Source organism: Mustela nivalis (genome assembly GCF_964662115.1).
Source record: "Mustela nivalis genome assembly, chromosome: 7".
Lineage (NCBI taxonomy): Eukaryota > Metazoa > Chordata > Mammalia > Carnivora > Mustelidae > Mustela > Mustela nivalis.
Window position 1 is genome coordinate 64,267,036 of NC_139026.1, and position 20,691 is coordinate 64,287,726.

Genomic DNA, 20,691 nt, shown 5'->3' on the forward strand with positions numbered 1-20,691 from the left:
ATACTACAAAGGGTTAGGAAAAGATGAAGTATTAACAAATATTTGACTGCGTAGGAGGTACTGGCGATATAAAGGTGATGAAGACAGATGTGGTTTCTTAGGGAACTTACTATCTACAAGTCAAGAGAAACACTGAGTAAGTAAAAGCATTACCTAGGTCTAAACGTTCTTGACGGGAAGAAAATGAGGCTAAAACAGAAGGCACAAAACGTGGTGCAGATTGGAGACGTGATACTCATTAGGGTTGCAAACCACAAATCTTGCTCCCAAGTTTCACATTAGCAACGAAGTAACCTGTGAGGAGTTGAGGTTCCTTCTGCGGCCCGTAGCTACTGTTCCGAAGGTAACCCAGCCCTTGCCGGAGAAGCTGATTGCTTATTGGCCACGTGGTTACACCTAAACTACGTTTCAACCTGCGTTCTGTTTAGCCACACCCTTTCATCTTAACCACACCTCTTGATTCACGAAGCTCTTCGTCAGCAAAGGAAATATCGCGAGAAGTCTACATTGCCTTCCATTTGACGTTTTCAGCGGTGGTTGTCGCTTTTATTCTCGCGATATTTTCGGGTAAACGGGAGCCCGGGCGACCCGGGCTTCTGTGAAACATGGCGGTCGGCTGATTCCGTAACACAAGGTAAAATACTGAAACCCCGTTGAGTGCTGTTTTCCCGATTGTTCCAAGGCTGTTCAGGGCGTGAATGTGGTTAAGGGGGCTGAGAATCTGTCACGAGATTGGCTCCCTGACTTCATCACCCTCCTTTGGGAAGAGGGCCGGACTAGGGAGCCGCTCCACCTCCCCCGGGGGCGTTGCTGGCAGGACCCTGGGTAGCGCTGCGCCTGGGAGCCCCCATCTCCCCAGTCCTGTGTCTCTGCTCTATCTTGCAACTTGAAGGAGTTTAAGTGCTTCCCCGATAGCTGCTGACCCTGACCCATTGCTTCTCGCAGTGTCCGGTGCCCCAGTGGTCCTCTGGTCCTCAGGGAGAAGGGTCCCGTGTTGTGAAGACCAGCCAGATCGTGGACCCATTCTCCCGGGTGTCTGGCTCCCCACCCCCGTTTAGCAAATACCAAATTCTTGGCAGCAGGTTGCTCACTTTAAGAAAGACCTAGGTCTTGGCCTCGCCTCGAAAGAGTTTCCCACGCCGCTTGGAGAAATGAGAAAGGGGCAGGGCTGGCGAGATGCTATAGGAGAGAGGTTTGAGTGTTACTACTTTACTTATAACCTTCTAAGGTTAAGAAAACTTAGGAAGGTAACTTTTCACTTCAAGGTAGAAAATAGCCTTAGGTATAGTAGTATATGGAGTTGATAGTTTATTGAGAAAACTTATTTAAGTAAGTTTTATATTTAGAATTTAGTGGCCTCAACGCAAAGTTACATAGTTTCTGTTAAAATGTTTTAACTGCTTTCAGAAGCAGTTAAAGATACATTTAAAAACAATATTTGTTCATTTGTTGAAGTTGTATTTAAGTTGTTGCCTAGCCTGATACCTTAAACTCTGGTATATAGCCGTTAAAAGAAATGAGTTAGACTGTTCACTGAAGAATTCAGGAGATGCTTGTTTTGTTTATCGCTATCTTTAAATTGATGCAGTTATTCCAGTTGTCCTAGAGGAAAAACATGAAAAAAATAAATTTCCTGGTTTGGGGGGAATGGGGAAGAGAGGAGTTTTGTTTTGTTTTGTTTTTTGATAATAAACTTTAGTACACAACTGAGTTGAAGTGGGTTGAGGGTACAGATCTTTAAAAAATATATCAAGCTTGAAAGATCTCTCAAAGGAAATCAGGCCTAATCTGGAACATCAAAAGAAAAAAAAAAGAATTAGAAAAAATATATATTTATTTTATTTAGGGATTAATGGTTTAACTAGAAGAAATAGTGAAACTTATTTTTAATGATGGTTACATTTAGGCAATCTGCCAGCTAACAAATACTATTTAACAAGTTTTTCAGTATTTATTCTGATTCTGCGTCTTAATGTCATGATGGGCAAATTAACCTCTTTGTGTTTTAGTTTCCTTGTCTGCAAAATTGGAATAATAACATCTAACTCATAGGATTGTTGGTGAGGATTAAATGAGTGAACACATGTGCTTAGATCAATGCCTGTCATACAGTTAACATTCATTCATTATTCACTCTTGTTATTTAAAAATTTTTGTTTCCTAACTTTGTAGTTACTCACAAGATAACTCCTTGGGGGGCACCTGGGTGGCTCAGTGAGTTAAAGCCTCTGCCTTCAGCTCAGGTCATGATCTCAGGGTCCTGGGATGGAGCCCCGCATTGGGCTCTCTGCTCAACAGGGAGCCTGCTTCCCCACTCCCCCCGACCTCCCACCTGCCTCCCTGCCTACTTGTGAGCTCTGTCTGTCAAATAAATAAATAAATAAATAAATAAAATCTTTAAAAAAAAAAAAAGGTGTTTCCTTGGTACTTAGACAACATATAGACTGAAGAAGGTGCTTTCTAATGTAATTTCTTTCTGATCCCAAAAGAAATTAAACACTCTTCTTCTATATAGTTAGTATGTCTGTAAACTCCATCTTCCAATGGCTTGCATTCTTAAGCTGTTCTCCTTTCAGTTACTAAGGTACAAATTCCTTCTTTCTACTACTCCATACAGTCTTATTATAGTCTAGGTCAGTTCTGCTCTTGGTACCTTGTAAACTCATTCTTGTATTTGGAGACATTCATTCTGTTATAAATGTATTTCATGTGTCCCTGACCTGACCTTTTTCACTTCACTTTTGTACACTTTAATTGAGTAGTTAGTATAGTCAAGCTGTTATTTGAGGAGGATTATATTTATCTTTGCTTCACATTGCTGCCAGGCACTTCCAAATTGTTGTGTTGCCATCACTCTATAGCCTCTTCTCTTAGCTTTTCTATCAGTTTATATCAGCCTCAGCCTATTCATGATACTATTAAATAATCTCAGATACTATACTACTTTCCTCAAGGACTTTAAGATAAATTTCAAATATCCTACAAATCTTTGCATTTCTTTTGAGGATTAGAAACATTTACCAAATGACTCATTTTTATCTTTGTTAGAAACTGTGAGGTAGCCATTATGCCTCCCTACCTCCTTTAAAAGTAAAATATAATAGATTCTGGGATGTTGAGGATCTTTCCAAATTTGTGACATGGCTAGTAAGTGACTAGATATTAACCCAGGTTTTTTGGGGGTCACAAAAAAGTTGTATTTTTACCATCTTACTCAGCTTCTAAGTATACTTTTTTTTTAATCACTTAGAATGTTACTATATTTATTTGAATTATGTTGGGATAGATAGTTTTAAAGACAACATGAACATTGTTGCAAAAAGTCTGTGTTTTAAAGTGAAAAGAAGAAGTACTGTTGGAGGGATATCTAGTATTTGTCAAGTGAAACTAAGTTATCTTTCATAATAAAATTTTAGTGTAAAGTATTTTAATGCAGTAGAATCAAGTAATTTAAAGTTACAGATAAGTTGTTTTGCTTTTTATTTCTGAAGTTCACTGATAGCCTGAATAATATCTGTCCTGTGTCCTTTCTCATTCTTACTAATGGCTTGTGTGAGTTTCATAGGACTGCTGTAGCAAAGTACCATGAACTGGTTGGCTTAAAAACCTCAACATGTATTCTCTGAGTTCTGGAGCCTAGCTGACTGAAATTAAGGTCTCAGCAGGGCCCTGGTGTTCCCTCTGAAAGCTCTGGGAAATAATCCTTTCTTGCCTCTTGTAGCATCTGGTTAATCCTTGGCTCTTCTTGGTTTTTGGGTGCATCCCTCTAATCTCTGCCTCTGTCTTCACATGGCTTTCTCTCCTGGTTATGTGTCTTTACCTGGCCTTCTTAGAAGAACACCAGTTACTGGATTTTGGGCCACCCTAATCCAGTATGATCTCATCTCAACTAATTACATCTTCGAAGACCCAGATATTTCTAAATATAAAGGCCCATTCACAAGTACCAGGATTAAGACTTCATTGTATCCTTTTAGGGAACACACTTCAGCCTGCAACATGGTCATATGTGTTAACCAATTAAATATTTCTCATATTGCCAAATATGTATTAAAAATAAAAGTTAGCTCATAAAATGTGGGTAGCAGGAGTAAAATTATTTCTCCATTTTTATTTGGAGACGTAGTTAAACTTAAGCAGACTAAAAGGTGTCATGAATTTTGTGTTTTATTTTTGGTAAGCATCTCATAGTCTCTTATTCAAATGGATGCAATGATTAAATATGGGCTGTATGACATTACTTAGATTGAGTAATGATTGTATGTGTCTGTGTTCCAGCACGAAAGGTGGTTTCTTATTTTTTTAGGCAGTTTTTCAAAGCATTGTCTTAGTCTCCGGTGTTATCAGTGACTCCCTGGACTTCGTTTGTTTTGCTTCTTAATATACATGACGGTTTAGGGGAGAAATTGAAGAAAATGGGTATGTTACTGGAGAATGGAAAGTATGAAGAGCAACACCAACCAGTGGGCAAATGACTCAAAATGCAGTGGCTTGTAAATGATTATTTTTGTGGACCAGTACACAAAACAGGGAAAGGGGCTGCATTTGAGGACTGATGTAGAATTGCAGCTTTTAATCCAAAAATCAAAACAAACCAAAGCATCTGTTATCTACCTTTATCATTTCATAAAAGAAAGGACATTTTGACACATTAAAAAAGAAAAAAAAAAGGAAGGAAATTATCTTGGATATAAGATTTTTAAATTGACTATATTTAGCTTTGAAAGTTTCCTGTATCATCCTTGGTTTTTTCATTAAGGTTCAAAAAAGAAAATTTTATAACAGAATGGCAGTGACTTCTGGAAACCAGTGATCTAGGAAATTTTCTTCCTTCCTTCCTTCCTTCCTTCCTTCCTTTCTTTCTTTCTTTTTAAAATTTATTTATTTGAGAGAGAAAGAGCACAGGCAGGGTTGAGGGGTGTGGGCAGAGGGAGAGGGAAGGAGTCTTAAGCCTACTCTTCCCTGAGAACAGAGCCCAGTGTGGGGCTTGATCTCATGACCCTGACATCATGAGCTGAGATGAAACCAAGAGTTGGATGCTTAACTAACTGAGCCACCCAGGTGGCCTAATCTAGGGTATTTCTAAATGCATTTCTTTAAATGACTGACCAAGCTAGATGGAGAAGCATATAAATTGAGAATGGGAGCAGTGGAACTGGATAACTGGGAGAAGTCCAAGGGGTTGGAAACACAGGGATAATGAAGAACAAATTCTGTCCTAGTTAGGAAATTAAAGAGCCTGAAGGATAATTGATTCTGCTCAGAGAGGAAAATTAGTGTTTTAGATTTTAGAAATCAAGCAGTTCTAGAAGTTAAGAGGAGCCAAAACATGGTCTTGCTGTATGTGGGTTTGCATAGATCTAAGTCACTGGCATTGAAGATCTGTCACACTTACATGGCAAAAGCATTGTCATTGTGAATGAATGCTATTCATTCACATCCTGTGGAGGATGAGTGTCATAGGGTCATGACTTGCAAAGGATTGTGATGGAATGGGGAAGAAGAGAAGCATATTGAATGATCCAGGTGCTAGAGTCATTAAGGAGATTTTAAATATATCCAGATGTTAGTAGAAGATGATCATAAGTACTCAACTGTCAGTGTACACTGTGGTTTGGAGCATGGACTCTGGAGACTAGCTGCTTGGGATTGAATCCAGGTTCTATCACTTGCTGTGTAGCCCTGCAAAAATTACTTGACTGTTTTGCACCTCAGTTTCTTTATAAATGAGCAAAAATAGTATCTACTTCATAGAGTCGTTTATAGAGGTAAATGAATAAATATATACAATCCTTCAAATAATACCCAACACATTGTATGAGGGCTATAATTCTGTATAGTATATGTGTTTATTATTAGAAGTAGAAGGGAAGAGGTGATTGAGAAGTCATAATATGATATATAAAACATGTGCTGCATATATAAAACCCTATGAGTCTCAGAAGTGAAGTGAGGAGTTGAAGGGAATTACCACCATGAAAATGTCAAGTTTCATGAAGAAAGCAGGTAAAAGGATGCTTTTAGAAAAACTAGAAGTTATTGGATAATTGGTTCATTGATCAGAACAGTGCCTCTGTGGAGTAGAGTGGCAAGTATTGGGGACAGAATGAGTTTCTTAGATGTAGGTTAGTGCTGATCTAACGGGAATGGGACAGGAGTGGCAGAGTGGCAAGATGCTCCAGTCTAGAAGAGTGATCGTGGAAAATAAGAATGGAGGCTACTAGATAGAGGCTGGGAAGTAGCCAGGTAGGAGGGGTGCTGAATAAGCTGTTTGAATTGTTAGGTTTGTAAAACCAGTTGCTGTCCTGTCTTTATATATGATTTAAAAGAAAGCATTCATAAAGCTTCTAAAAATAAAGTTTAGGAGTAAAATTCAGTTTTATTCATTTGCTTAACAATGCTATCTATACCTGTTATGTGCCAACCACTGTTCTAAGTACTAGGACTACTAGAGTGAAAAAAGCAAAAATTGCTCTCCTTGTGGATCTTATATATTTATATATTTACTTATATAACTGTTTTAATTCAAAGCTGTACTGTCATAGGTATTTCTGGGGAAATTTCCTTCCTTCCTTTTTTACGGAATGTCCCTTCTCCCCTCCCACCTTCCCTTCCTTCCTTCCTTCCTTTTTTCCCCTTTATATTAATTAGATACCATTGTGCCAGGCATTCGAGATATACAGATCAAGGGAGACAGGTTCCTGCTCAGACATCACAGTAGAGAAAACAGAAAATCAAAAAAGCAGTTGAATCTGAATAGTCTTTGGAATGACCCAATGAAAATGTCATAGAAAGAAAAATGCATACATGTCTGCAAAGAGATTTGTACTGAGAATAAAGATTTGAGAGGAATCAGCATGTGGATGAAAATTGTAGGGATGGGAGACCACTGGGGGAAAATGTTGGCGTTGAGAGGAACACCCAAGTACAGAATCCAGAAGGAGGAAGAATCTGTACAGTATGCCGAAGAAGGTCTTTGAGGTAGAATGAAAATCAGGAGTATAGTATCGCTTAAGCCAAGGTAAGATGCTGTTTTGAGAAGAAAAAGAAGTGATAAACTATTTTTTCAGAGACAAAATTATATAAGGAATAAAAAGTATTCATAGTATTTCATACTAAAGAAGTTGTTAAGGGGCGCCTGGGTGGCTCAGTGGGTTAAGCCGCTGCCTTCAGCTCAGGTTATGATCTCAGGATCCTGGGATCGAGTCCCACATCGGGCTCTCTGCTCAGCAGGGAGCCTGTTCCCTCTCTCTCTCTCTCTCTGCCTGCCTCTCCGTCTACTTGTGATTTCTCTCTGTCAAATAAATAAATAAAATCTTTAAAAAAAAAAAAAGAAGTTGTTAATGACCTAGCTCAGATCAAATATAGGTAAGGGGTGAGTGTGTAGTGAGGAAGTAGTCTCAGTGTACAAATGGGGACAGTTTTTTTTTTTTTTTAAAGATTTTACTTATTTATTTGACAGATAACAAGTAGGCAGAGAGGCAGGCAGAGAGAGAGGAAGGGAAGCAGGCTCTCTGCTGAGCGGAGAGCACGATGTGGGGCTCGATCCCAGGACCCCGGGATCATGACCTGAGCCGGAGGCAGAGGCTTTAACCCACTGAGCCACCCAGGTGCCCCCCCCCCTTTTTTAAAGTAAAGTCTGCCCCCAGAAACTTTGACCACCCTGAGATCAAGAGTCACATGCCCTATTGACCTATTGACTGAGCCAGCCAGGTCTTGATTTAATGTAGAGTTTTGTTCTAAAGATGAGAAGTTTGAACATGTATAATATTTAATTCCAGTAGGAATGAGTAGAAATTAAAAGATTGAAGAAGAATCAATCTTGGTGTAGTTACCACTAAACAGGTACAGAAAACAAATTTGATTACCCTGATTTGAACAAACTTAGGGAGCACAACTTGTGCCTACAAACACTCAGAAGCTTAATTTACAAATGCGAATACCAGTTTTGTAATTGTCATGGGGATCAGAAACTCATCTGTCACGCCTAGATGTCTTCCTTTTTCTTTAAGTAAAACATGCACATAAAAAGCAAGATTATAATCTAAAGGCAACAGTGTGCATATGGAATAGGAAAGAGAAGTTTGTTAAGTCTTTTTTTTTTTTTTTTAAAGATTCTATTTATTTGACAGACAGAGATCACAAGTAGGCAGAGAAGCAGGCAGAGAGGGAGGAAGGGAAGCAGGCCCCCTGCTGAGCAGAGAGCCTGATGTGGAACTCTATCCCAGGACCCTGAGATCATGACCCGAGCCGAAGGCAGTGGCCTAACCCACTGAGCCACCCAGGCGCCCTGTTGGGTCTTTCTAATAGCAAACGAAATCAACATATTATTGCATCCAGTTTCACTTTGGAGCAGTTGGCCCCTCATGGACTGATTAGTAGTGCCCCGGTTAGGGACTGGTCTCATGGACAGTGTTCATGATCACTGCGTGGTTTTTACTTCTCTGACTTTTTGTTCACAGATGCTTTTTCTATGGCCTTTTCTTTCCATATTAATCCTACCCTCAGGATTTCAGATGAGCTTTTCTGCTGTCTTCTAGAGACACTGTTTTTCTTTTAGCGGCTCCTGCAACCATTTGATTTATTCTACTAGGTGTTGATTTTATTAATACAATTTTGATTTCTAGTAATGCTTTGTAGTATCAATTATGGTATTATTTATATAAATCAGTCTTATAAAAATTATATGAATATTTGAGAATTCAGTTGTGTTTATGGCTGTGTAACATATTTTAGGTATAGTTGGCATATTGGTCAAAAAAGGAATACCAAACAGTCAATTTTTAAACAGTATTTTTATTATAAAAATAGATAATTTAGAAAGTCCAAAATTCTGTTAAAAAGACAACTAAAATCCTTCCATGATCTACTTTTAACATTTTTGCCTATAGACTTCTAATCGGTTTCTTGTATATCTTTCCTGTTTCCCATAAAACTGGACTTATACAACCCTCTAGTCTTTTCCTAATGTATTATGAGTATTTTCCTATATCATTACCTGTTTTCTTTTATAAGGTTTTAAGTGTTTACATACATTCAGAGATTTTAATTGAACATAGTTTGTATTGGTTACCCAGTGTTTCTTGCTTTGATATTTAAAAATAACTGTGAGAATTACCCTCATAATGAGAATTATCCTCATAATCAAAAAGTTTTGGTGACAACAAGATTATTACCTTAGGATAGTTTCCTAAAAATGGAATTTACTTAGTCAAAAGGAGAATGGTGATTATTTATATTCTGGCTAGCAGTGGATTAGCATGCCTGTTTAATTTATTTCATTGCCATCTGTTGGTGGGAATGTATTTTATTATTTGCTAATTTAATAGAAGAAAGATTCTTTTTTTTTTTTTTTTTTTTTTTAGATTTTATTTATGAGAGAGAGAGTGTGTGTGAGCATGAGAAGAGGGAGGGTTAGAGGGAAAAGCAGACTTCCTGTTGAGCAGGGAGCCTGATGCAGGACTCCGTTCTCAATCCTGGGACTTAAGGATCATGACCTGAGCCGGAGGCAGTGGCTCAACCAACTGAGCCACCTAGACGCCCCAGAAAAATTATTTCTTATTTTCTTTTGTATATTTAAATACTTTGTGAATTGCTTTTCACTTTTTTGCTGTTTAATGTATTTGTGTGTGTAAATTGCCTTTCATTAGTATTTTTTGCCAGGGTGGGGTGGAGAAAGTAGAGGTGCAGATAAGTATTAAGCTTTATTCCTCAAAGAGGTATGAAAATGTTAAGTTGTTCCAAAAACATTTGTCAGTTATCTAAAATTAAAAGAAAGTTTGTATCTTTTTTAGAGTATTCATGTATTCATTATTTATTCCTTAGCATGACTATATGAAAGAAGAAGAAGGTTTTCCTGAAGATGAGGCGACTGAATCGGAAAAAAACCTTAAGTTTGGTGAAAGAGTTGGATGCCTTTCCAAAGGTTCCTGAGAGCTATGTAGAGACTTCAGCCAGTGGGGGTACAGGTGAGTATGGTTCCAATTAAAGCAGCTTCCCCGAGTGCAGCTTCTTAGGGAGCCAGTCAACAACACACAGAAATGTTGTCATGAAGAAGAACTCATCAATGAATTGCACAATAACTTTGTGACTCATCTGTCCTCTCTTTGCCCTAATTTTATTGTCACGTGTATCCAACCCAGTGCAGTCTATGCATTTAGCAGCATTTATGAGAACATTACTGAACAAATTAATCCAATTTTACTACTTTGGTGCTCTTGAGTTATGTATAATTACGTATAAATAAAATTGAACTTGCAAGAAGTTATTTAACAAACTTGAACTGCTTCAATCCTGTTTTGGTTAAGAATAAATCAAGTTAGACATTATAATAGAAATGCTTAGATTTCACATTACTGGAGAGAGGCAGCCTGACGTAATTGTTAAAAGGCTTAGATTCTGGAACCAGACTGTCTGGATTTAAATCTCACCTCTACCCCTTCGTAACTACTTGACTTTAAGGAAGTTATTCCTTCTAACTTAAGGAAGTTGATCCTTCTGTTTTAGTTTCTTATTCCATGAAATGGGGATAATATCAGCATTTACCTAGTAATGTTACTCTAGTGATTAAGTAAAGTAATATTTATAAAATGCTTAACTCAGTACCTGGTACAGATAGAAGTGTTCATTAAATAAAATAAATATGAAATATATGAGAAAAATATGCAACTATGACAGTCTTTAGTATTTTCTTCCCCCATGAAGAGCTTATAAAATATTTCACATAAGATTGACATTTCAGTGGCTCAGTGGGTTAAAGCCTCTGCCTTCGGCTCAGGTCATGATCCCAGGGTCCTGGGATCCAGCCTCACTTCGGGCTCCCTGCTCAGCAGGGAGCCTGCTTCCCTTCCTCTCTGTCTGCCTCTCTGCCTACTTGTGATCTCTGTATGTCAGATAAAGAAATAAAATCTTAAAAAAAAAACCCTGACATTTCATTTGGTAAAATGTGTAGTTAAATTGCTTGCCATTTCTAATCTGTGATTAAGTTTTTTAAATGAAAATAGTGGAAGTTCTTGTTTCACAATACATTTTAAATGTATTTTGTCACATATATATATATATATATATATTTGTCAGAAACAAATGTATTGTTTCACAATATATTTTAAATGTATTTTGTCACACACACACACACATATATATATATATATATATATATTTTTTTTTTTTTTGTCAGATCTTTTACTTGCTTTTGTAAATGAGGTAGTATATTTAGGAGATTCCAAAGTAGATGAGAATTTTATTAGAGATTTGGAGATGTTATTTGAGTTTCTGGTACACAGATTATCGTGGCTTCTCAGGAGCTACAAATTTGTCTAGTTGTTTATAGATTGGGCTAGAGGCATGGATGAGTTTTTAATTATGAGGGACTGCTTTATAAGACTTATGCTTACTTTCATCATTTATCATATCTGTGGCATTGCTATATATAAGAAAGGAAAAGTTTTTTTTTGTGTCTTATAAAATTTGGCAGATCTGTTACTGAGATACCCTTAAAATTGATGAGATAAAATGCTTTTCAGTAGTAGAAATGTTTGTGTTCATTGTTGTGCTCATTAAATCTTCAATTTTGAGCTGTTTTATAAATGAATATGTAATGAACACTTTAAGAAAAACCTTATAGTAGTATCCATTCACATGGCAATCATATAAGGGCTTTCTTTGCTAATTTTAATCTCACTTAAAATAGTTTCCTGCTGTTTACTTTTAAAAAATTGTTTTAATTCTAGTTTTCTGTTTGTTTGATTTCTCAGTTTCTCTAATAGCATTTACCACGATGGCTTTATTAACCATAATGGAATTTTCAGTATATCAAGATACATGGATGAAGTATGAATATGAAGTAGATAAGGATTTTTCTAGGTAACTTTTTTTTTCTTGAAATACCTCTGTTTTCAAATTGTTTTAAAGTCAGCATATCTTTTTAAAATTTTTTTCTAACCTTTTATACTTGGTTTATTTTATTTTTGAAGTAGTCATCCTAAAAAAATTCTCCTTAATTGCATGCATTAGGTGAAACATTTTAGAATCATTTCAGTACTGGTTAAATTTTAAAAGAGAGATCTTCTTGATTTAATATGCACTTGTATATAAAAGTTAAGAGAACATAATTTATTTTTTTTAAAGGTGTTGAAATGATAGAAATTGTTTGTTTTGAAACTGTTATTCTTTAGATTTTGAAATCTCTACTGATTTGTGTGTGCTGGAAAATAAATTGTCTAAAGCTACATTGTATATGCTTATAACTAGATTTTTATAAATTATATCTAAATACAATTTTACTATAAATACCATCACTAACCCTTTGAAAATATATACTTTATTTGAATTTGGATTTTTTAATGATTGTAGATAACAGGTTTATAATGTTAAGATTGCACTAGATGGAGGGAGGTGTACTTTATTTCTCAACTTTAATTCTAGCCCTGCCATTTACTAGCTATGTGACTTTAGGGAAGTTAGTAAATCTATGTTTGCATGTGCTTCAGTCTCCTTTTTCATAAAATGGGGGTAATAGTTGTAGTATCTTCCTCATGGGGTTAATGGGAATTAACTAATTCTATATTGGTAAATTGCAGTGTAACTTTTGGCAAATCACACAACGGACGTTTGGACCTCAGTTTCTTCATCTGTAATATGAGTATTATTCTAGATACGAGTAGTTTTCAAAGAATTTTTTTTTTAATTTTGTCATTTTTAGCACCAATGAATCTCTTTTTGCTTTTTTCCAAATGAAATATTACATAGCTTACCTCATAAACATAGTGGAGATTCCCAGAAGCCTGGCCACTTGGCCTCATTCTGTGGTTCCTGCAGCATCTCCTAAGCCTGGAATACAGTTTGAATTCTAGACAATTTTAAGACCATACGAAGCTCCAAAAATTTGTAGTTCCTTAATGAAACCAGAGAAAAATTATTAGAGGGAGAAAGTTTTGATTGAAAGCACAGGATGGGACTGATACTGGTTGTACTCATTCTGTTATTATGGTGCTTAATTCATTCTGTTATTTGAACTGATCCTTTGAAAATACAGCATTGGCTGAACTTTTTAAAATGGCTACGCAAAACTTCAAGCATCAGAAGTGTTTTTTCCTGGCATTTCAGTGCATTTACCCTGAGACACTCAGACTTAGTTTCCAATATGCCGCTTCAGTGGTTATGGGATCTTCAGCCAGGCATGTACTCTGCTCTGAACACGATTTGCTTATCTGAAAAACTGGAGAGCTATCTACTTTATAGGTCCACGATAAAGAATAGAAATGATAGGGGCGCCTGGGTGGCTCAGTTGGTTAAGCGTCTGCCTTTGGCTTGGGTCATGATCTCAGGGTCCTGAGATAGAGCGCCTCATCTGGTTCCCTGCTCAGCGGGGAGTCTGCTTCTCCTTCTGCCACTCCCTCCCTTGTGGCACTCTCTCTCGACTTCACACACACTCTCTCTCTCTGTTCTCAAATAAATAAAATCTTTTAAAAAAACAATAAAAGATAATAATTGTAAGGCATCAGGCATAATGCCTGATATATGATATTTATCTGATAAATAGAAGAGAAAGACTTGTAATTCCTAACTCTTGATTTTGAAAATTTTAAGTTCTTCAAAGAATATTCCATTTAGGGTTTATGTAAACAGAGGTAGACTTTTCTGAGTTGCTTGGAGTTATTGTTGAGTTACCATAATTAAAGGATACTGTATCAAAAACCTGTTAAATTAGAAAGGTTTTTAGAATAATTGCAAAGTACAGAATTTTTACTTTTAAAGTGTCTTTGTTTTGGCCATAAGAAATACTATCCAAGTTCTAATCAATATATTTTATTCTGTTTGAAATCCAAGTTTTCATAGATCAGTTGATTTGTATTTCTCATGTTTTCTTGATTACTTGATAGGTACTAATATTTCCTTTTTGTCTTTTAGCAAATTGAGAATCAATATAGATATTACTGTTGCTATGAAGTGTCAATGTGAGTATACCTTTAACTTGTTGGTCCATGTAATGTTTATGGTTTAAATAATTGTTAGTAAAAAGTAAAATCACTGGTGGTGTTTTAACTCTATTTTTTCCTTTATGATATCTTAAAATGCTATGGTAATGTTATTTAATAATGCAAATTGCTTTGCTCCCCAGCTTATATTCTTCAGATTTCTTTTCCACGAAGAGAAGATATTTAATTTTCACGTTAATATAATTAAAAGAAAATTGGAAGAAATATTCATGAGTCAGAGTTCTGATTTAGATGTATCATTTCTTTCTTTCTTGTTTGGTGTTACCTGTTTTATACCCATGCTCTACAACATATCCTATTTCACTGTTTTGGTTTGTCGCTCTTAACTTGTACTGTTGCGTATAAAAATATGGATCCAACTCTTTTAACTAAATAATGTGTTACCCTTTTCTGTTTTCTTCCCTGGCTTCACTTGATTATACTGGTAGAAGTGAAAAATGTTACTATGCTAGATAAATAATGTTTGAATCAGTATTGCTCTCAAAAGTGAGGATTTTTTGCATGAAAGATCTTTTAAATTACCGAAGGTATCTTTTAAATTACTGAATTTGTGGAGACCACAAATTGGTCTTGACACAAAATTGAGACAAAATATTTTAAAGTGTAAGATAGTTTAATTAAGGAGTTAATTTCTGGGAGATTTAATCTCAGAAAAATTTTTAATCTCTTTCCCTTTTCATTTATTTTTTCTTTATGGTAGTGGTTTTAAGAGTAAAGAAGCACTCTGTATTTAAACTATGAATTTGGTACTACTAAATATGTCATGTTTTTGCCTTATTTTAGATATTTGAAGACCATTAATATTTTCACCTTTTCCAAATAAACTTTTCCTATTTGTTGATTTTTTAAAAGTCATCAGTGACTTTCTCTTAAAATTTCTAAAAGTAATTTTTGTATTTAATATTTTATTTGGCAGCCATTTAATATAGTACATGTGATTAGGTTGTTGACAGTTTTTGCAAAGCTCTGCAGTTGACTGAAATTTATGCTTTTTAGCATGAGATTTTGAGTCCTCTTTTTTACTGAACAAGAATTAGAAAAAGGATTAATTGATTTTTTTTTTGAATACTTAAAAAAATGTGACTCTTAACTTTTGAACAAATAATTGGTGTAGGAAAGTGATTTTATGTATTTGAATTTATTTTATTATATTATGTTCATATATTTGAACTTTCTATTAGTCATTTCAGTTTGTTAGTTTATGTAAGATATAGTTTGGCTCTGAACATAGAATGTCAACTTCTAATTTTTTTTATGCAGATGTTGGAGCAGATGTATTGGATTTAGCAGAAACAATGGTTGCATCTGCAGATGGTCTAGTTTATGAACCAGTAAGTTTAATGGGCATGTATTTTTAAATAATTTCCTATGACATGTTGTTTCTTGGAGACAGTTTTGATACTTTTAGTTTTGTCTGAGCTAGCTTTTAAAATATATATGTGGGTTTTATATATGTATAAACCTATATATTTTTTAATTTAAAAGTAACCCATATTCTTTGTGAATATATTTTTTTTTTCCTTTAAGATTTTATTTATTGACAGAGGGAGACACAGCGAGAGAGGGAACACAAGCAGGGAAAGTGGGAGAGGGAGAAGTAGGCTTCCTGTGGAGCAGGGAGCCTGATGTGGAGCTTGATTCTAGGACCCTGGGATCATGACCGGAGCCGAAGGCAGACGCTTAATGACTGAGCCACCCAGGCGCCCTGTGAAGATTTCTAATACCAAAATCTTGAGATAACTTTTGTTAGCATTTTCAGTAAGCCTCTAAAGTCTGTTTTATACATATATATATATATATTTTTTTTAAAGATTTTATTTATTTATTTATTTGACAGAGAGATCACAAGCAGGCAGAGAGAGAGGAGGGAAGCAGGCTCCCTGCTGAGCAGAGAGCCCGATACGGGGCTCGATCCCAGGACCCTGAGATCATGACCTGAGCCGAAGGCAGGGGCTCAACCCGCTGAGCCACCCAGGCGCCCCCTGTTTGATATTTTTTGTTAATGCTTCCTAATAGTTTCCCATCTCTTTTCTTATAGTTGCTATAATCATTAATTTTTCTTCTTTTCCTCCAATGATTTGGAAATTCTGTGTCCCATTTTTCTACTTTTAGCAAAGTTAAGTCTTTAAAAATGTTTGAACTGTATTCCTCTTAGCATAGGAAAGAATGATGAAGCAGTATCTAAGAGTAGACATCTTCTATGCATTTACTTTTTTTTTTCCTCTCCTTCAAACCTCCATTTTCCAGAGCTAGTGAAATTCTGACCTTTTCCTGTTAACATAATACAGATTGTATATAATCTAACCAGTTTGTCAGATAACACCATCACATTGCAGGAGCAGGTGATGACAAGTCATGGTAACTAGCTCTAAAGAAACTTTAGAGAATAAGGAAGGGAACTCCCTGCTACTCTGAGTTGCTCTCTATTTAGTTGGCATTGTGGTACTTATGTTTACCCATGCATTTTTTTAGTTCTTTGGTTTTTAATTGACAGTTGTGAACCCTTCTTTAAGCAAATTGCAAAGTGAAGACTAAAGGTGATGGAGGAGGATTAGAGATAGTTGAATATGTCATAGGAAAAAAGGAAGCCTTTAGGTCTGGTTTGCTTACCAAATTATTTTTAGCTTATAGCAATAAAATATATCTATGCCTTTTAATGCACACTTTTAAGTATAAATTTCTAAAGAAAAGGTAACTTTGTTATTGTCATTCTGAATATCTCTGCACCCTAACTCCTGTATTCCCACTCAAAAAAAAAAACAACAACCAAAAAAATTTATTTCCCTGTAATTTCTTATGAGGCTAGGTACCTTACAGATTCAGGTACCATGTTATCATATTTTAAACTGTTGTCTAGAAATTTAGATCTAGATAATTATTAGGTATGTTAACATGTGCATTACATTTCAGACTATTTTCAGAATAATTATTGAGTTTGAACTCTGTTTTATTGCTTTTATTTTCTACCATTCTTTATCATTTTGTGGAAGGACTTTTTGAGACTTCTTTGTCAGTAGAATATGTGGGGTATGTGGGTTATAGTTTATAGATGCTAGCATGACTATGTATGTTCTTCATACATGTAAATTTGGCTCAGGAGATAATTCTTGCTTTATGATGTTTTGCATTCACAACTTTATAGACATTCCTTCATTGTCTCCTGATGCAATTATTTTTTCTTTTGTAGGTAACATATTTACTTGAATGTTTTTTTCCTTTTACTTTTATAATTCAGATATTTATCCCATATATCCAGGTATAGATCAGCTTTGGGTTTAGGGTTTTTCCTTTTTTGTTTTTTTTTTTGTATTTTGGTTTTGATCTTGGTGATCTGAATTTTAGTATATGTGCTGCTGAAGTGAGCACTTCATGATCTGAATTTTAAAGTGGTTTTTGTTTTGTTTTGTTTTTGTTTGGCTTATTTGTTTTACTTTGTTTAAAGCAACATTTTTACCTTTATTTATTTATTTATTTTCAGAGAGAGAAAGCAGAGGGGGGATAGCAGGGGAAGGGGCAGAGGGAGAGGGAGAGGGAGAATCATAAGCAGGCTCCCCAATTCAGGGTTCAGTCTCACAACCCTGAGATTATGACCTGAGCTGAAATCAAGAGTTGGTGCTTAACCAACTGAGCCACCAGGTGTCCTTACTTCTGCTTTTTAAAATAGTTACCATGTGATGTTGAGTTTCATGGAGTGATTCTCAATATCCTTATCAATTCTTATTTTAGATGCATATTTCAAACTTCACCTTTGCGTTCTGAGAGATTACCTTGATCCAGCAGGGCCAATCTTTTCAGTGCCTTCATGACATTTTATTTTATTTTATTTTATTTTATTTTATTTTATTTATTTTTTTTTTTTTAAGATTTTATTTATTCATTCAACAGAGAGAGATCACAAGCAGGCAGGCAGAGAGAGCAGGGGAAGCAGGCTCCCCGCTGAGCAGAGAGCCCCATGTGGGACACAATCCCAGGACCTTGAGATCATGACCTGAGCGGAAGGCAGAGGCTCTCAACCCACTGAGCCACCCAGGTGCCCCGCTTTCATGACATTTTAAAATTAAATGATTATATTTTATATCTTTAATATATTAGAAATCATTCCATTTTTTTCTCTTTATGATGCTACATTTTATTGAGAAATAATTAGAAAAACTTAACATCTTATTTCTAGGAATGGTATCATAGAGGAAAATTAGCCCTCATATTTGAGATTGATCACTTTTTTCAAGTTAATGAATCTTTTTATGCATTCATTTATTTATTATTCATCATTAGGATGAGGATATAAGTGCCCTGTTGAGTGTTGACATAGACTGTTGAGTTATGTCAGTTTTTATCTTAACCCCCTTCTCTAACAAGCACGTACACACACACACACACATGCATGTGTGCACTCATGCTTTTTTTTTTTTTTTCAGGCCTAGATGAAAGGAGAAAAGGGTTTAAGTTTAGATATACTGTGCTTCTTTTAAGTCCTATTAGAGCTTCAGGTGCTTTTTGAAGAGGAAGGGAGAAGTCAGTATTGGGTCCAGGATGGCAGAGTGATTAAGCACTCCAGAATTTCCTTTTCTGTGCTTGTTTTGACAGGCTACATTTCGTTAGGCTAACCCCTCCTTTCTTTAGCTGGCATGACTGTCCTCATTAGCAGCCAGCTGTGGTAGTAGTCTTGCTTAATTTAGAACACTCTCCGGGCCACGTGTAATAGGAATAACACTGCTGTGCAGTGTGCTCACCATGTGGTTTCTAGCACTTGACTGAACTCCTGAAAGTGCTCCTAGGATGGGGGACTAACTCTTTCTCAGGTGTTTTATTGTCTTAGCACCTATTTTTCTTTTTCTCTGAGTTATGGACTTCCCCTTGTTTCCTGCATAGAGATCTCTGTGCCATGAAATGAATTACGTGTTGGGCTCTTTTCTCAATTTAGTCTTCCTTGTATGCAGTCTTGCATAAGTTTTTGAAGATTTGCAGCATGTGGATGCTCATTTAAAATGATAATATAGAGTGTGTCTTCAATTGCTGTTTCTTTGAACACTGTGAAAACATGGTTATAAGGAGACTTAATTATTATCTTGAACTTAACCTCTAAAATTTACTCATGCTTTTTCTTTAGCATTGTCTTCATAATCCGAGTGTTTCCCATTCCTACTCCTTTTTTTTTCTTCATATTTGTTAAATCTTTTGTTTATATCTGTTTTTCTGGAGAGCTTGTCTCTAGCTAGATTTTAAGCCTCTGAGAAGTATTAACTTCATTCTTCAGTGTTTCACAGAATGTGAAGTATAGTGCCTTCTTAGGGATTAGGCACTAAGGAATATCTTAAGAATTATGTAATTGTAACAAGATTGTTGATTATTCCATTGTAAACAGTTTTTGCCATCTCTTCCAGTCATTTGTGGAATAGGAACGTTGTATTTAAATTAACTGTCATATAATTAGAAGTTATATCTTGACCAGTTAGGAACTTAAAGATATTCAATTGTATACTTTTTATTAGTATTTCTTAGTAATTTATTAGTAATTTCTAAAGTGTTCAACAGTATTTCTCTGTTCCTTTGTCCTAATAAGTTCCTTTGTCCTATTAAATAAGAATTATTAATGTGAAATTATTTGAGATTTTTTTACTTGTTTTTATGTTTTCAAACTTACTGTCTTGATATGCACTCTGAATATTAAAAGCTTAGCCCTAATAACTTTACTAGTTTCCAAGTCATGATTATACAATATGCTGTGAGAGTTACTATTTTGCTATTTACTACTATATTTCATTACTGTTTCTTTACTTAGAAGAACTTAAAAACTGTGTAAAAGTGAGGAATCTGACAGAGCTGGGTTTGTATACTCTGCTCTTAAGATTTGTGATGTTGGAAAAGTTTTGAACCTTTTGAGCTGCTGCTGCTTATAAAAAAGGCAAGAATGGTAATAAACTCACAGGTTGTTCTGAAGGCTAAGTGAGAGAAGAAAATAAGTAGCAGAGTACCTAGCATGAAGTCAGCTGCTCAGTAGTTCCTTTACCCAGTTTCAGGAATTCAAAAGAAGAATCATATCCCCTACTGTTAAAAGTTTTGTTTACAAGGTAACTGGGAGGCAGTTGCATGCAGCCTCCTCCATTCACCATGGTGTGTTTCACAGATGTTAGCATTTTCCTTGTGCGCTATGGTGGAAAAGTTTGGGAAGCATGCTGTAGATAAGGTTACAGGAGGAGTAATCAGAAAGATGGGGGCAGTTTAACCTGGAGGATATGGTTTATAGGATTTAGATAGATGTGAGGGTCACAGTTACAGGAGAGAAAGTTTTTCCAGGGTGGTTTAATTAAATTGCCAAAGGCAGAGAGGTAGAACTGTTTGACAAAATGAGGGATTCTTCTGCATTGATTAAAGAACTGAAGATTTTATAGAGAGAGTAGTAGGTTAGGAAGGATATAGAGTAGTAGGAAGGATAATTAATATTGCTAAATTTAAAAATAGAATCGATATGCTTTGTTATGAATTGCCTTTATAAAAATCAAAAGTGGTCTTTGTTATTGCAAACTTAAATTGTGGATATTGCCACAAACCCTGAAAAGCTTGCATATTTCCTCTGATTCTACAAGTACCCTCGTCTGACTGAATTGAAGATCGTGCTTAAATATCTTGAATTATTCTTTGTTGATTAGTACATTTGGGATTTACAATGCCATTGTTTGGCTTGTTCCAAAAA

General features: G+C 35.6%; 1 protein-coding gene and 1 long non-coding RNA gene across 2 annotated transcripts in view; one reads left to right on the top strand and one right to left on the bottom strand.

The window, feature by feature from the left end:
• The first annotated feature begins 536 nt into the window (after positions 1–536).
• The window catches only part of ERGIC2 (ERGIC and golgi 2), a 37,375-nt gene continuing 17,220 nt past the window's right edge, over positions 537–20,691 (top strand). Inside the window, exons 1-5 of the mRNA XM_082738993.1 lie at positions 537–634; positions 9,826–9,968; positions 11,754–11,862; positions 13,909–13,955; positions 15,258–15,328. Coding sequence (XP_082595119.1) covers positions 9,863–9,968; positions 11,754–11,862; positions 13,909–13,955; positions 15,258–15,328 — 333 coding nt within the window. The 5' untranslated portion in view covers positions 537–634; positions 9,826–9,862. The remainder of the gene's footprint in view (positions 635–9,825; positions 9,969–11,753; positions 11,863–13,908; positions 13,956–15,257; positions 15,329–20,691) is intronic.
• Positions 628–20,691, bottom strand: part of LOC309868795 — a 28,078-nt gene continuing 8,014 nt past the window's right edge. Inside the window, exons 2-3 of the long non-coding RNA XR_014313851.1 lie at positions 12,753–12,892; positions 628–1,602 (exon numbers count right to left, since the gene is read on the bottom strand). This is a non-coding gene — a long non-coding RNA (uncharacterized lncRNA). The remainder of the gene's footprint in view (positions 1,603–12,752; positions 12,893–20,691) is intronic.